At 36.2% G+C, this 17,779-nt stretch overlaps 1 protein-coding gene across 6 annotated transcripts in view; it reads right to left on the reverse strand.

Annotated features, from left to right (window-relative positions):
* PTPRD (protein tyrosine phosphatase receptor type D) overlaps positions 1-17,779 on the reverse strand; it is a 529,199-nt gene that overhangs the window by 308,850 nt on the left and 202,570 nt on the right. For all 6 annotated transcript variants that reach the window (XM_037796885.1, XM_037796889.1, XM_037796888.1 and 3 more), the window contains exon 3: positions 1,791-1,936. In XM_037796885.1, the coding sequence (XP_037652813.1) occupies positions 1,791-1,936 (146 nt within the window). The remainder of the gene's footprint in view (positions 1-1,790; positions 1,937-17,779) is intronic.

The following is a 17,779-nucleotide window of genomic DNA, read 5'->3' on the forward strand; positions in this document are numbered from 1 at the left end:
CTGCTTAATGCAGAGGAAGATTTAAACATATTTAATACATATTTAATACTAAACTGTACAATTTACAATTCTGAGTTATTTTGTAGTATAATATTCAACTTGAAAAAACACATATAATTTCCAATATTGACTGTGTGCCTATGGGGGCTTGACACTCTATTTGTCACTAGGATGGAAAAGGAAGCAAAAGCCACATCCACTGTTCTCATGAACTTTATAGACAAGTGGAAAAATACATCTACTGTTACAGATACTACTAAAGATTTTCAACACAAGACCCAATAACGTATGATATAGGTGCTTTATGTAAAAGTAATTAATTTTCCTTGTATGTGTTTATAGGATTCTCATTAGGAATTACATACTGAGGGGAGTCCATAGCTGAAATGCTTAATATTCTACTTTAATCTTTATTACAAGATGATCTTCAAGAAGCAATGGTCACTGGCAAGAATGTCAAAATCCTCTTTGACAAAGGAATTCAAATTCACTTAAACAAAAAAAGAAAAAGTTCCCCTCAAATTTTACATGATGTAGGAAATATTTTTCCAAAGATTATTTAAGACATTCTTTCCCATTAAATCTTTAAATAACTGTGAGTATTTAATTTTAAATTCAATTTTAAATTATCATTTACAAATTACAGCCCAGATTTCAATTTTCTCTGGCTTAACTAATTACGTTTGTTATCTACTTGAATCATTTACCACTATGAGAACTTCTGAAAAATGAATAAAGTTAAAAGGTTGTGAATTTTGTAGTTTCTATGTTTCTTTGAACTAGGAATTATGTTTAATTTGCCAAATAGTGAATTAGGCCATGAAGCAGATTAGACACACAGGTGAGAACTGGGTTTTCCAATTTGGGACAGTTTGGGGTCTTAGTACCCTCTAAGAATCATGCTATCCTTTTCAAGTCTTAAATTACAGATTTGACAATGTGTGCTTCTTTCAAGCTTTCTCTTTGTAGCTTATCACAGATTTTTATTCTTCAGAATGAGTCAATTCCTAAACCATTGGGTTCCTTACACACTCTAAAAAGAATTCTCACTTATGTTTCATTATATTCAATGCACTGAACTATCTTGAATAGAAAAAAGCAATTTTTTTCAATAGGTGTAACAATACTATCAACCTGTTTGTGTGCGTTTCTTACAGAAGAACATTTTATTCGAAGACACTGAGCAAAACTGTCAGTATAATTCATGCTATACAGGTGCAAGGTGTAGTGGGCAACTTCACTTGCAGCCTAGCATCCCTTTCCCTTCCTCTTAGTAATAGGAACTTGAATTCCCTTTAGGAAAACGCTGCTCCCTCATTCTACGCAATGGTTGTTGTCCCCATTCATAGTCATAGAGGTTGATTCTGATTGGCTTAAACTAATTAGCCTATACCATCCACCTGTGCAAACAGATTGCGTCAGGGCTGGGTATGTAACTCAATGAGAGCCAATGGAATAGGAAGAATTTAGAAGGGACATGAGACTAGACTTGGTTGTGCAAGCATATGAGGCTTCATCTTACAACCTTATAGGGAAGCAGCCGAGGATGAAGCTGTCAGCGATGGATCCTTGGAACACTATTTGCGCACTGGCACAAGGACAAAGGCCAGCCAGCCACGTGAACCCCCAAATTCCCTTTGTTTTAAAGCCATTTTGAGTTGAGTTTTCCATCACATGCAACCAAAAAAATGCCAGTTGGTATCCCAGTGACTATGGTGCCTTATATAAGAGTGAAACAAATAAATAGCATACATTCTTCCCCCAGAGAAACAGAACAATGGACCTAATACCTCAAATCTCTGATTGCTGACTTTCTTTCCTTTTTTGTTCCAGACAATTTTAGGTCTTGGGTCTCCTGTAGCTTGGCAAATGAAAGAGGCAACTCCACCAGAGACCCCTGTCTGGTCAACGGGAGTTCGTGTAAACCTTGGAGGTGCTGAAATAAAAGAAATAAGCATTACAGTTAAAGGGAAAGTTGAAACAGACTACTACTACTGTTCTCCCCACAGCTCTTAACTCCACTTCTGCCAATAAATACACACATACGTGCATACATACACAGAGACATGCATAAATGTACTAGGAGTACAAAGTTAGGAAGGCACCTTTTACTTCTGAGGATAGTTTAAAGGGGAAAGAGGTAACCTTCTGGTCAAGCTATCTGTTGGTGCTTTTATTGCCAAAATCAGTATTAAGGGAGAGGTCCAATAACATCCAAATAGCAACATCGCACATTAATTTTTATTACCGGTATTTAAAAAAATCCAATTTGTCCTCTGTAACAAAATGAGCTCATCAATCAAAGTGAGTAAAATTTTAGCTCTTTGCTTTGCTGTCACTATCATGATAGTGCCAGAAAGCAGCACTGCCACTGCTGAGCTACTAAAATTAGTGACATTTAAGAGAAATTCTAGAAAAATTTAAAGAGGCAAGAAATGTAGCCCTGAATTACACGGTTTGGCATGCAAGAGGAATAGGAAAAAATGGTAAATGCCTCTCTAACCCAGAAATTTAGCGCTGCCTCACTTAAAACATAACCCCACAATATGTGCAAAAGAAGATAAGTCAAGAAGCCTCAAAGTAATAGCCAAAATAAAAAAAGATTTCTTTAAAGAAAGATGTAGAAGTAGAATAAAGAATAAAGATTCCTAAGGATGAAAGGCTGGAAATTGGAGGCTTTTTAAATGTCCTCCATCACCATTAAATGTTTCTAACATTCATTCTTCCTTTTAAAAAGCTACTTATCTTCCATCTAGTATTTCTAGTATTATGATTCAATGATAAGCCTCAAAAGCATAATATAAAATAATATATGAGGGATGTCAGATAATAAAGAAAATGCATAGAAAAAGATGGGAAAACTACACTAAAATGCTAATGATGATGGTTTGGAAGGTGGTATTTTACATATTTTTCCCACTTCTTTACATTTTTTGCACATCCTTGAATTTTTACAATTATGTTATATAGGAAATTTTTAAAAGCTGAAAATATTTTACTTTCCCACTTCATTATTTTGTTTCCGTTCTACAAGGAGTATTGTCTCCTAGTGCTTTTCAGTTTTTTGTCATTTGGAAAATCTTTTTAATTAACCACTGCTATGATTTATATTGAAAACAATCTTCAGATTCTAAGAAAGAAGACAGTTCATCCTTGTTTGCTCATCAACCCTATTTTCTCTACATGCTTTCCATCTTTCCCACATGATATGCCTACTGGCTACATGGTGTGTTCTGACACTCATTTTGTTTTTCCTGGAGTCAGGGACCCAGATCCCATCTCAACTCTGCCATTATGAATGTGGATGATCTGGGGAAAAAATCACCTAACTTAACTGTTTTCTTCCCTGCAAAATTATGAGATATGAAATAAATCATCTTGGAGAGACCCTTTTCAATTTTAAAGTTTTCTGACTTAGTATAATATGTTCATGTAAGGGAAGGAGAGAAGAGAAAGGGAGAAAGGCACCTTTGTAATGCTAATCTTGGAGAATGAGTCTTCACCATACCTGCAAATTCAACTTACTGGTGATAATAGAAATGGTGGGACATGGGGACTAAAGTTCAGAAACACTGGGAAAGAAAGCAGGTTTTAACAGCCCAGCAAGATACCACATCTCACCGCATTGCTGGGTAGCAATACAAACTAGATGATTACCAGAAGCTGCTGAAAGTACTTAAAATGATTTGAAATTGATTAACAGTGAGAGGAATTAAAAAATATTGTGCACTGATGTCACTTTTCTGAAAACAAACACACATCAGATATTACAGGTTTTGATATTTTTTTTATTCTGCTGTCACAAACAATGCAAATTGATAATAACCACTCACTTGCCAGCATCTAATATAGAAAATGTAATTATATAATTAAAATTCCTAGGAAATTTTCCTAGAAAAAGATAAAATGCACTGTATGGTTACACTAGTAAACATTGCAATACTGTCTTTTTAGGTACAATCCTTATCTAGTCCATACTTTCAAAATTCTCAAGCTGGATAAAAACAAATTCTAACAACCCCAGCTTCTTATTTAAGTCCTGTTTTGAAATTTCTTGCAAAAACGTGTGACGGGAGCTAAGGGCAGTCATATAAAACAAGTGTGTATTAATCAGAAAGTAAATTAGTCCAGAATATAAGATGCCATTTTCCCTACACTGGGATTTGTAAGTGGTAGTATTCATCTTTCATCCCAATGAGTGAAGGAAATGTGGAGCTTTGGACAATCTTGCAAATAGACAATGGCTACTCGGGCAAGTGCTTCTTTTATCTGGCTGCCACTGTAAGGGCTTAGGGTAGAAAGGTCACCTGGAAATAACTGAGTGGGTAGGACTCCAGAGAAGTCCTAGCATTAAAAATAGAAATTCTATTTTCTAAAAGAAAAGCAGACAAGGTAAATTTCCATGCACTCTGAGATGAGACATATCTACCATCCCAATTCGCTTTATTTTCTGATCATACCTTGAAGTTTCACAAGTATAAGAATGTACCAAAGACACAAATATTGTCTGTTATTACTAGAATTTTGAGGAAGGCAACGTCAAGTAAATGATCTCATCTATCAAAATGTAGAAAATTTCTTTAAGAAAACAATCAGAATCCACTTCAGAATCTGGAACCCTATCTTCTTAAATCTTACTACCTTCCATTGCAATGGTTCAGTATTCTCAAAAAGGGCATGGGGAAAGGGGGTCTTCCATTTAGTCTTTGAAAACAAGAAAAAGAAGCTGATCAGAAGAAGGAAGGAAGGAAGGAAAGAAGAAAGGAAAGAGGAAGGAAGGAAGGAAAGAAGGAAGGAAGGAAGGAAGGAAGGAAGGAAGGAAGGGTGAGGGAGGGGCATTTCAGAAGCATGTAACCTAAGTTGTATTTTTTATTTGTTTGCTTTTTATATATGAAGGACATTGGCCTTCAGAGACAAGAAAATCATGACTTTCTTACATGTCCCAATGCCAACTTTTCTACATTTGCCAAAAAAATCCAAACCATAGAAAGGAGAAATGCTATCATTCTATAATATAAGGTAAGAGTCTAGATAATAAAGTAAAATTATTTCAATAAGCATACTGGTTGCACAATGAATTGTCTTGGCTGGTCAACCTCTCAGACTGATGCCATCAATGCTGGTCAGTCATCCAGTCACAGAAATGATTTGCAACAGAAAGGACACAAAGCTTCATGACCCTAATAAATGCTCAAGAAAGAAAAATGCAAAATAAAGTGAAATGCATAGAAAAAATGTTTATTTTCATAGGGGTATAACAATACACAGCATCCACTTCCCCTTCTCTATATCTCAACTTAATAAAAGGAAAAAAATGAATCTTCTGCCTTATTTTGTCATGGATACCACCCAAATTTAAGTGGTTCTGAAAATGGGGAGAAAAGGAAGAGAAAACGAGTAAACCATTAAACAAAGATTTCTACTAGAGTCACAGAAAAGGACAGCCTCAGATCTGAATAATGAAACCTCTTCTTTTTATCCCATGAAACACAATCATCAATGCCAAACATGGTCTGCAGAAAAAGAAATATCAAGAGCATAAACATGGGAAGGAAGGCATTAGGACCTTTCAGTCACCAGTACTGAGAGATGCCCGTCCATTACTGCTATAGTTAACTGCCATTGTTATCCACCTGCACCTGCCAACACTGTGCTTTGCAAAATACATTTCTGCTCAAGCTAGTTTTGACAAGTGAGGGGTGTGATCCTTTATTAAACTAATGCTGGGCCCTGTTGAGGTCAAATTACTATTACCCAGAAAGTCTATTTTCTAAATGGAAAGTAGAGAAGCTAAATATGCATGAGTCAGAAGAGAAGCATGGCTGATATTCTAGAACGTGTCAGTCATGTTCTCTTACTATTTTCAAGGACTGAGCATTCTCAGGATGCATTCACAGAACAGGCAGTAGCTTTAGGAATCCAGGAGATTATTACTTCCTACACAGCTCAAGAGTAACCATAGGTTCTTGACTGATTTTTTTTTTTACTCCTAAGCGATTAGATTGTATCTTAAAGTATAATCAATGTACAGTACCTTTGCATGTAATGGTTGTTACATTTTGATGCCATATCGCATTTCAACTTGCGAGGCTCTCTGAAGACAAAGTGATAAACTCAGTCCACACTTACGGCTATTAAATTTAGGAGAGAGAACCAACCAAGATCAGCAAACTGCCTTCTACTGTCCTTAACAAATTGCTCTAATGAGGACAAAATGCTCCTTTTAGTACACTGCATTAAGTATAGTTAGACATTAATGGAGGGCAGTCATTGACATCTACTAGCAACATCCATGGAAGAAAGGAATTTATGAAAAATTCTTAAATGTTAAGAAGAAAATTCAGGTTTGAGGTAACATGATTGGCCTACTGAGAGTCACTTAAAACAAATTCAGAGAAAGGATTACAGGCTCCAAAAGTGAAGGTAAGAAATGAGGGTACCATTTGTTTAATTTAATTCTAATGATAAGCTGCTTTTGCAGACATCAAGAAAATATGTCACATGGGGAACAGAATTAACAGCCTGTAACTAATCAGCTTTGTTTCTTATAGCTGATTAACATTTCCTTAAATAGAGATCTTTGTTTTTAAAGGGATATTTGTCACAATAATGAACTTAAAATCTTGAAAGGGGAAGGTTAATAATGCTATTAAATGATACTAAGGGAGAGGATAAGGGAATGTTCAATAAAAATATGCTGATAGTCCTGTCTTTTAAGAATCTCCTTCCTTTCAAAGTTTGCTGTCTTCACTTTGGCTACACTTTCCCATTGTTCTTAAAAAGTATCACTTTGGCTACACTTCTCCATCATTCTTAAAAAGTATCTGCAGAATTTATGAGTCCATCAATTGAGTCCATCTCTGATCTATCTTTCTCTGGAAGGGCCAGGGTGAGGACTGAGAAGGAAAGCTCAGGAACAGGGCCCCCGGGGTCAGGGAGGGACACAGGGCACAGGGAGGGACGCAGGGCACAGGAGTGGAGTTTCGATTGTCCTAAGGGCTGTGGCCAGGAGAAGGCACTGAGGGCAAGAGCTGTCCTGAGGTTTTACATTCCCTACCAGCCATGGACATCTGATTGCCACTGCCCCAAACACAGCCAGAGTTTGTGTGGTTGATGGGTTCTCGGTAAAGCTCATTTGATTTTTTACTGAGATTGGAGTATGGTAAGGATAGTGTGTGTAAGACAGCTGTACAAATACATGGACAAACATGAAAAGAGAGGTCCCGGTGTGACCATCACTGGTAAGGAGGGACAGAGGACTGACACAGACACTGGCCTGAGGTGCTTCCACAGTAGATGTTCTACATAAACTGTGGCCCAAGGGAACATCTAACCCACTTATTCACTGCAGAATGCTACAGCTGCTCTGGACAGTTTGGTGGTTCTTCAAGAAGCTAAGTACAGAACTGGCATATGAGCCAACAATTCCACTACTAGATCTATACTCAGAAGAACTGAAGGCAGGGGCACAGACAGACATTTGCACACCAACATTCATAGCAACATTATTTACAACTGCCTAAAGATGGAAACAAACCAGGTGTCCATCAACCGATGAACAGAACAAAATGTGGCATTTACATATGATGGAATACTATTCAGTTGTAAGAAGAAATGAAGTTTTGATGCATGTGCCATCATGGATGAATCCTGAGGACATTATGTTGAGTGAAATAAGTCAGACACAAAAGGACAAAAATTGCATGACCTCACTAAAATAAACTAAATATAACTAGCAAACTCAAGGTGTTAATGTCCAGAACATAGGTCAACAGAAGACAGACTGAAGGCAGAGAATGGGGAGCTGATGCTTAATTTGTACAGAATTTCTAATACAGTTGATTTTAAATGTTTGGAAATGGATACAGGTGATGGGAGCACAATAAAGTGAGTGTAATCAACAATGATGATATATGGGTGTGACTGTGGTTGAAAGAGAAAGTTTAGGGTCATGTATGTCACTAGAAAGAAAACCAGAGGATGAAACATGGAGCTGTATAACATAGTCAACTCTCTTGTGGGTGAAAATGTTCTAGAATTGATTGTGGTGATAAAAGCACAACTCTTTGAATATACTAGAAGACACTGTATACTTTAGATGGATCATATGGAATGTGAATTTATCTCAATAAAACTGCTTAAAAACAACAACAAAAATGTGGGAAATGTTAAAATCTGAACCTGGTCACTTCTAACACTCATGGCCAAGAGGGATCTTCAAAGTCAATTTTTTAATCATTTATGGTACTTCATTTTTAATACAACTCCCAAAACAATATTTTGCCTTTAATATTTGATTCATTTAAGGAACCTTATACTTCAGAATGACATAATAAAATAATTATTCTTTAGTGGCTTTAATGCACGGGACTAAATTTTGTATGTATAGATTATATCCACTGTTTTCCACAGTCCTATAAGATAATATAATTATTACTGTTTTGTAGATTTATACAGAGATTTAGAGAAATAAAGAAATTTCAAAGGAAAGAAGGTAGGAGGGATAAGGGAGTAGGGGATAAAGGAAAGAAGGCTCATTGAGATTGAGTGAATCAATGACTTTTGATCTGATGGTGAAGCCCTGATATTTCACTGTGCCAAATTACAAGAAGGAAAGTTACAAAAGCACTGCACAGACAATAAGTTATATCTAAATGTATTTATTGTATATTTTGAAATCTGTTTTAGTTAACTGCAAAGTATATATAGATTGTTTTCTCAAGGGTTTGGTAGGTACTTTGTGCTTACTACAGCAATTATCCTTCAGTAAGATATTTTATCCAGAATGTGCTACCCATGGAAATTCTTCTCCTAAGATATAATATCATTCAAGGAGCCAATTAAAACTAGGGGTACTATAACTCATTATGATACCTGGTCAACAGGCAAAATCAATGGCACAAAATTTATAAGCAAATCACCTAAGTTCTAAGTTTAGTATAGTAGACAAATTCAGTATATTCTATTTTACATTCAGTTTGCTCATGATGCAAAAAGATAAATGCCCCATGAAAGTTCTTGACACTGATATACCCTCTTCCTTTTCAAGGCTTTTCAATTGCATATTTCTATGCAACTCAACATCCTAAATTATGTTAAGTCTTCAACTTTCAATTCTTTGAGAGTGATTATTAAGTATTCTTCCATTGGATAGATAACGTCTATGTCTCTGTTTATCGATATTTAAGTTGACAAAGGACTGACATGTACACTAACAGAAAGGAAGGAAGAAGGGAAAGAAGGAGAAAGAGAAGGAAGAAAGGAAGACAGGAAAAACAGATCTGATTTAATGAAAAGATATCTCTGCCTGAACTTTTCCTCAATTCCAGGTCCTTATTGCTAACTGCCTGGACTATTAACCGGCATCAACTCAAAATTATTATGTTGAAAACACACAGTGCCATCTGTCTTACAATTCCTGAGAAGGTTCATTTCTGTTTGTGACACTCCCATTCCCCAAAACACCAGCCTTGTAGCCTCAATATCCTCTTTCTTCTTCTTTGCCCCCACAACCAATCAATTATTAAGTCCTGCTGATTCTACCTCTCACAATTTTCACTCTCTCTTTTTCATATCCAACCACATTGGGAGTGATTCTCTATGTTAAATGCACATTAGAATCACCTGTGAGCCTCAGAAAAAATGTTGATTCTAGGAGTCCATCCCAGACCAATTAAAATAGAAAATTGGTAGATGGGTCTGGGCAATGGTAATTAATTCCCAGAGGATTCCAATGTCAGTCAGGATGGAGAATCACTGAATCATATCAGTAACCTCCCATTCAGTAGTCCTAACTTCAGGTTTTCAGCCTTACAATCAATATTACACATTGCTGCGGGCCTTTCCTTTTCCCTTCCCTTTTCATTCCTTGGTTTCTTAATGCATCTATGATTACAGCTCTTGTCCACTCAAAAACCAAACCAACTTTTTTTAGCTTGCTGCTATAAAATAAAACCAGAAGTCTTATATGGCCTTTATAATCTTTCAGGATACTGGCAATCAACCTATTTTCATATATATTTTTCCTACTCTTTCACGAACTGAAAATTCTCCACCTCAATGCCTTTGTACATGCTGTTCCCTCGTACAAAATGGATTCTTCCTCACTTTGGAATTTATACAACTTACCCATTATTCAAGCTCAAATTAAATCCTATGAGGCCTTCTCTGATTTTCCTATCTTGACGTAGTTCATCATCCTTTCAACTCCCTTATCACACTTTCTGTACATCTCTTATGTGTTACAACAATCTATGTTTAATTTTGGTTATTTTATGCACGACTGTTTGCTCTCTCCCATCATTAACAGAACCTCGAAAAGACATTTATGCCTTAGTCACCTCTGAAGCCTGATGACTCCTAATCATGCCTCACCCATGGTGGTAGGTGCTGAATCTAAATGTGCTTGATAAGAGGCTCGCCAAGGAGCTATACCCTCCACTGCTTAGCTAGCCCCTTTTGAATATTTAGAATGGATAATAATATTGTAAACATGATAACTGTGCCTATTTTTGAATTACATTTACCTACAGCTTGATAAATTAGCTCTGGAATACAAATTATATGTAATACATAGTGACATTGCAAAACACTGATGAGACATGGTGGGAGACTAATGGATCCATACCAAGCTCTAAGTTGGCAAAATGCAGCATAGCCAAATCACAGATTCATGCGCCCCATCCATCACAGAAGATAAGCTCAGATGAATTATAATACAATGCAATGGATCTCATTTCTTTTATAAATATTACTCTCTGTCACCAGTGTCACAGAGCCCCTCTCCTCCCTAACATTTTTGTGTTATTTTAAGTACAATGACTTCATTGTCTTGATCATATGTTTATTATAGGTAAATTTAGAAAAAAGAAATAAATAAAAAAGAGATATTTTTAAACACCCTAACGGCTATCATCTTCATGAGAAAAACTTGAGAATTTTTCTATGCTCATTTAGCAAATCACGTTTTTTAAGAAAAAGACACTATACTATTATTTTATAACCAACATTTTACTTAAAAATACATTGTAAGTATTTTTATGCTGAGAAATATCTAAATGTAACATTATTTTTACATAATAAAGAATATAGGTATATTTTAACTGACTTTTAAATGCTTTGGTTGTTTCCAATTTTTCAGGATAATAAAATGCTTGAATGGCCATTCTTGTAATTATACCTCTGCTCACACTGTAATTCCTATATGTAATCACTCCTGTATGCAAAATTCTGATATGCATGATTCAGTCATATAGGTAAAATTTCTGGACTTAAATAGCCAGTATGTTTTTAGGACTTTTAATACTTATTAAAAAATTATCTTTAAAAAGCAATGCATCATATAAACAGCAAGATGGCAGCATAGAGAGGAGTGGAAGCTAAGTAGTCCCCCTGGAACAACTACAAAAAAACAGAAACAACTAGTAAATAATCCAGAATAACTGCGGGGGGACAAACGAGACCATCCGCTCATCATACACCAACCTGAATTGGCAGGAATGCACGAGAACACAGCATAAAATCTGTAAGTAAAACCTGAGGATCCAAGTTGTGAGAACCCCTCCCCCACAGCCCGAGCTGCAAAGCCTCCTGGTGCCAGAGAGAAGCTCTCTCCCAGCAAGCGAATATAGCTCAGCTGAGCTCCAACTGGGGTTTTAAGTAGCGAGTGTGAACTGCTCACTACAGGTACAAAACCCCAAAAAACAGACAGAGGCTTTGGGTGACAACTGACCTTGGAGAGCCGGGGGGTCACCTTGGACTGGGTCCGAAGGGGACTATCTGTTTCTTTTTCAGCTCAGTGGAGAAAGCCCCAGTCATATTCAGTTTCCAGGGCTGTGACTCGGAGAAGGGTGGAGACAGCACAAGCAGAGAGAGAGACCACTGAAATGCTAATGACCTCCACCTAGGGGGGTCTGTCTTCTCTAGGAGGAAAGGGGTGGGGCCCTTTCCATTCAGAACCAGACCCCAGAGCCTGGGGGAACATGGCCATACCTCCTCACACCAGTCAAGAATTATAGGCTAACAGGCATCACCTGCTGGGCAGAAAAGCACAGTGACCTGAGGCATCAAAGGGTGGAGCAATTTTCTAAGACACACCCTCAGGGAAACCAGATACTGAATATTTCTTCCCTCTGGGACCTGAGCCTTTTCTGGTCTGGGAATACCTGATTTGGATAACCAAGGAAACCATGTCTAGGCAACAGAAAATTACAACCTACACTAAGAAAAAGAAAGTTATGGCCCAGTCAAAGGAACAAACATACACTTCAACTGAGACACAGGAATTTAAACAACTAATGCTAAATCAAATCAAAAAGTTTAGAGAAGATATTGCAAAAGAGATAGAGGCTGTAAAGGAAACACTAGGCATATATAGGGCAGAAATAAAAAGTTCAAAAAAAACAACTAGCAGAATCTTGGAAATGAAAGGCACAACACAAGAGATGAAAGACACAATGGAAACATACAACAGCAGATCTCAAGAGGCAGAAGAAAACACTCAGGAACTGGAGAACAAAACACCTGAAAGCCTACACACAAAGGAGCAGATGCAGAAAAGAATGAAAAAATATGAGCAATGTCTCCGGGAACTCAGGATGAAACAAAGTACAATAATGTACGTATCATTGGTGTCCCAGAAGGAGAAGAGGAGGGAAAGGGGACAGAAGCAATAATAGAGGAAATAATTAATGAAAATTTCCCGTCTCTTATGAAAGACATAAAATTACAGATCCAAGAAGTGCAGCGTACTCCAAACAGAAGAGATATGAATAGACCTACGCCAAGACACTTAATAATCAGATTATCAAATGTCAAAGACAAAGAGAGAATCCTGAAAGCAGCAAGAGAAAAGCAATCCATTACATACAAAGGAAGCTTAATAAGACTATGTGTGGATCTGTCAGAAGAAACCATGGAGGCAAGAAGGAAGTGGTGTGATATATTTAAGATACTGAAAGAGAAAAACCGCCAACCAAGAAGCCTGTATCCAGCAAAGCTGTCCTTCAAATATGGGGGAGAGCTCAAAATATTTTCTGACAAACAGACAATGAGAGACTTTGTGAACAAGACACCTGCACTACAGGAAATACTAAAGGGAGCACTACAGGGTGATAGAAGACAGGAGTGTGTGGTTTGGAACACAATTTTGGGAGATGGTAGCACAACAATGTAAGTACACTGAACAAAGGTAACTATGAATACGGTTGAGAGAGGAAGGTGGGGAGCATGTGAGACACCACAAGAAAGGAGGAAAGATAACGACTAGGACTGTGTAACTTGGTGAAATCTAGAGTATTCAACAATTGTGATAAAATGTACAAATATGTTCTTTTAAGAGGGAGAACAAGCAAATGTCAACCTTGCAAGGTGTTAAAAATGGGGAGGCATTGGACGAGGGATGTAATCAGCATAAACTAGAGACTGTAACTAATAGAATCATTGTATTATGCTTCCTTTAATGTAACAAAGGTGATATACCAAGGTGAATGCAGATAAGAGGGGGGGATAGGGGAGGCATGTTAGACACTTGACATTGGTGGTGTTGTCTGACTCTTTACTTTGATTTAAGGTTATTTTTCCTTTTGCTGCTTCCTAGCTGTCATTTTTTTTTCCTCTTTCTTTTGCCTCTCTACCTTCTTTGACTCTCCCTCCTGCCTTGTGGAAGAAATGTAGATGCCCTTAGATAGATAGTGGTGAAGGTGGTGAACACATAAATGTATGACCATGCAGAGAACCATCGATTATTTACTTGGGATGGAATGTATGGCGAGTGAACAAAACCATATATAAAAAAAAAAATGGGTTGATGACAAACCTCAAGGGCAATATACTGAGTGAAATAAGCCAGACACATAAGGACAATTATGGAAGGGTCTCACTGATAGGAATTAATTATAATATATAAACTCATAGACATGAAATATAAGGTACCAAGATATAGGATGAGGCTTAAGAATGGGGAGTGGTTGCTTAGAATGTTCAATCAGGATGAACTTAAATGTTTGGAAATGAACACGGGTGTCGGTAGCAAGATGTGAGAATAACTAACAGTGCCGAATGGTGTGTGAATGAGGTGGAAAGGCGAAGCTCACAGTCATATATGTCACCAGAGGGAAAGCTGGAGGTCAAAAGATGGGAATGTATAAAACTGAATCCTATGGTGGGCAATATCCATGATCAACTGTACAAATACTAGAAATCGCTTCCATGAACCAGAACAAATGTACGACAATACAATTAGAAGTTAATAATAGAGGGGCATATAGGGAAAAACTATACACCTATTACAAACTAAAACAGTTAGTAGTATTTCAACATTTTTTCATAAACAGTGACAAAAGTACTATATCAATACTACGAGTCAACAATTGAGGGGGGTTGGTTAGGGATAGGGGAGGATTAGAGCTTCCTTTTCTTTTTCTCTTTTTTCATCTTTCACTTTATTTCTTGTCTGGAGTAATGAAAAGTTTCTAAAAATTGAACAAAAATTAAGTGTGATGGATGCACAGCTGTATGAGGGTACCCAGGGGCAAGTGATTGTACACTTTGGATCTTTGGATAATTGTATGGTATCTGAACAATCTCAATAAAAATGAAAAAAAAAAAAAAGCAATGCATCTATTTACATCAGTGACGGCATAGCACTCAATTACCTGGCTCATCGCTAAACCTGAGAATGATCACTTTATTATTGACCAATTTTGATTCTCTTTAGCTAAACAGGAGGGATGGAAGATGAAAGAGGAAAATGAATCAGAGGGTGATCAATTTTGAGGAAAGTACTGGACAATCCATCTCTCAAAAAAAAAATCTCCTCAAACCTTGCCTTTTCCATTTTCTCTTGTGTGAAAAAAGAGTGTAAGGGCAATACTTAGAGATAAACACTTACAGACCAATGAAGAAAGAGGAAAAGAACAGAAAAAAATGATATAAAATGAAACTATTGAAAAAAGCACTTATAGTATAGAAAAATATTTTTACTTTAAAAACGTTAAGACATTCAAGTTCATTTTAGTCTTTCAAATTATTTTTCAAAAATTTCAGATAAGATTTCAAATGAATTAGTCATTTTATGATAGTATATAAATTTCTAATTCAAATATAAGGGTTATCTCTTCATCTCAGTCACTTCCCTTGGCCCTGTGTGAAAATTCCTAACTTAGGATTTATTTAGCTCCACCAACAAATCATTAAGTCTTTTATATATGTATATAAATTTTCAAATATTTACCGTTTATTTGGATAATGGAGTACAAAGAATGCTAAATTTTTTTATTTAAGTTTTATTTTTATATTTAATAATTTTTTTTTTTTTTTTTTTTTAATTTGAATGGCGGTATCCTGGGAATATTCAGCAGAAACTCATCTCAGTTTGGTTAACATTAATTGGGAGCTCTGGTAAGCCTGGAAAATACAGTTGATTTACATTTGGTTCATCCCTTCTTTAAAAAAATTTATTTTACAACATTATAAGAAAGTAGATAGACCTTCCATTGAAAAACTTTAAGGACTAAGTCATTTGTCCAGCTTTAATAGAAATAGGACTATTTATCAAATATATTCAAAATTTGAATGAAAATACAATATATAATGATCTAGCTACTTAAAGGCATAAATTTGGACAAATTACATAATTTCTAAACCTGAGACTCATTTATAGAATCAAGCTAATAACAGTTACCTGTCTTATAGGCTTTTGTGAAGGTTTAAATGAGATACTAGAAAACACAGCACAAAGCTCAGCATCTAGTGAACGGCCGGTGAACACAGACCTCATGAGCACCGCCCACTAACCTCTCAGCTCTAGAACCACCCCCACTCTCCATGCAGGATGCCCTCATCAGACTGCCCTGTCAACTGCCTTCAGCACCTCTGACCTTGCCTGAGATTACTTCACACCTAAAACAGTATGCAACCCAGATTCTGCTGCTTCTCAACACAGGTACGCCTTTTACAACAGGACTTATTCATTGCATGGAGACAAGAGCTGGGGCAGAGCAGCAAAGTAACAGTGGTTTTTTACCCAGTGTTTTGTGGCAAGGTGTAAATATAAATAATTCAAGGTATAATAATGCTTGGGTCATAAACACTTGCTTTACAACAGTAAAAGTTATATGGTCTTACCACCATAACTTTTTCATTTAACATAGAGTCTTGGAATATTATGACCCAAACAAATAATCCTCTACATTCAGTGTGTCTAGCCCATAAAACTTCCCTGAACTATGGACGTGCTGGGTAAGTCTGGCCATCTGTTTTGTTATAAGATGATCACAGGAGCCACTGGTTAGTGTCATAAATTTCAGGAAAGCATGCAAGTGGTCCTGAATCACTCTTAGGCACAATCTGCGAAAACTTTCTTGCCATACCTTATGCCAGTCTTGCATTCTTAATGAAAACAAGCTACCAGCAGCACCATTTCCCACTTCAAGCTCCAGGTTTGCTTCCCACCTATTTATACATTCAAGATGCATATTTGCACATCTTTTTTTGTTCGGTAGAGTGATAAGGCCCTAACACTAAAATAGAAGAAAAGTCATGCAATCTCCCAGATTCATACAACAGAGATGTAGGCAAATCACACAAAATTTTTCTTATTTCCTCTAAATAGTAATACACTCACAAGGCTATTAAACACAAACACTGTATTTGATGGAAAAAAGAAAGGAAAAAAAATGCTCTACCGACCTTCAGCATATTTTTTGTAGACTCAGTTTTCAAAGCAGATTCATTTACATCATTCACTGCTAATTTAGTCATTAATCATAATTTATCATATCAGATGTGCTGATCATCATTAAAAGTAATCATTTATTCTTTATTCTAACCTGCTGCTTATCATGTACCTGCAAATTGGATCACACAGTAAAGGTAATTGGCTTATTTGAAAAGAAACATGAGAGCAAATATAATTGAAGTGGCAAAGAAAGAGGAAAATAAAAGAAAGACAAAAATTTGTCTTTCTTGGTTTTAGGTTCTCAGAATTCAAAATATAGATACTACTATTTCTCATCTAAGATATTTCAATCGTATCAATCATGTTAATTATGTTTTATTATTGTTTAAGAAAAACAAGAATGATAAGCTGTATCAGCTTCACTTGAGACATCAGTAGCCAACCAGTCCCACAAAGAGAAGTTCTACTGATGTGGCTTTAAGTGCTAACAGACCTTGAGCCCACATGAATTGCTAAAACCCTTGTCCTCCAAAGTGAGGTGTTACCACAACTGGCAAAAGGCTGGATCATTTCTTGTAAGTTAGATTTGTCTTCCAAGAGTAAATAGATTGCAATTTTTCATCTATCAATTTCACAATGGTTAAATTGGCAAGTCACTGTGAGAAATCAAAGTCCCTAAAATATCCCTATGTAGATACAACAAGAGTGTGGGTGCACATATGCACACTTTCAGTGAGTCATAAAACAGATTTTAAAAGTTATTCAGATGTATTTACTGGTCAAATTTAGAAGTGTTATCATAAGAAATCTATTAATGGGCAAAATAGTATCTCTATAGAATAAAAATGATGGTATTTTCTAAGGAAAGTCTATAATGATATTCTCATTTAAATAAATAATATTTTGACTTTTAAATATTTCCAATGATGGGATTTTAAAAAATTTTAATTATTTCAAAATCTTTCCTTGGTACTCAATGTTTATTTAAGGTCTGCTCAACTACTGTCATGGGCTGATAGTAAGTATTTAGATGAATAACAAGTAAACATTGGAAAAGAGAAATTACAAACTTAAAAAAAAAAGTAATCCCCATCCACCAGT

The sequence above is a fragment of the Choloepus didactylus genome, chromosome 10, assembly GCF_015220235.1.
Source record: "Choloepus didactylus isolate mChoDid1 chromosome 10, mChoDid1.pri, whole genome shotgun sequence".
NCBI lineage: Eukaryota > Metazoa > Chordata > Mammalia > Pilosa > Megalonychidae > Choloepus > Choloepus didactylus.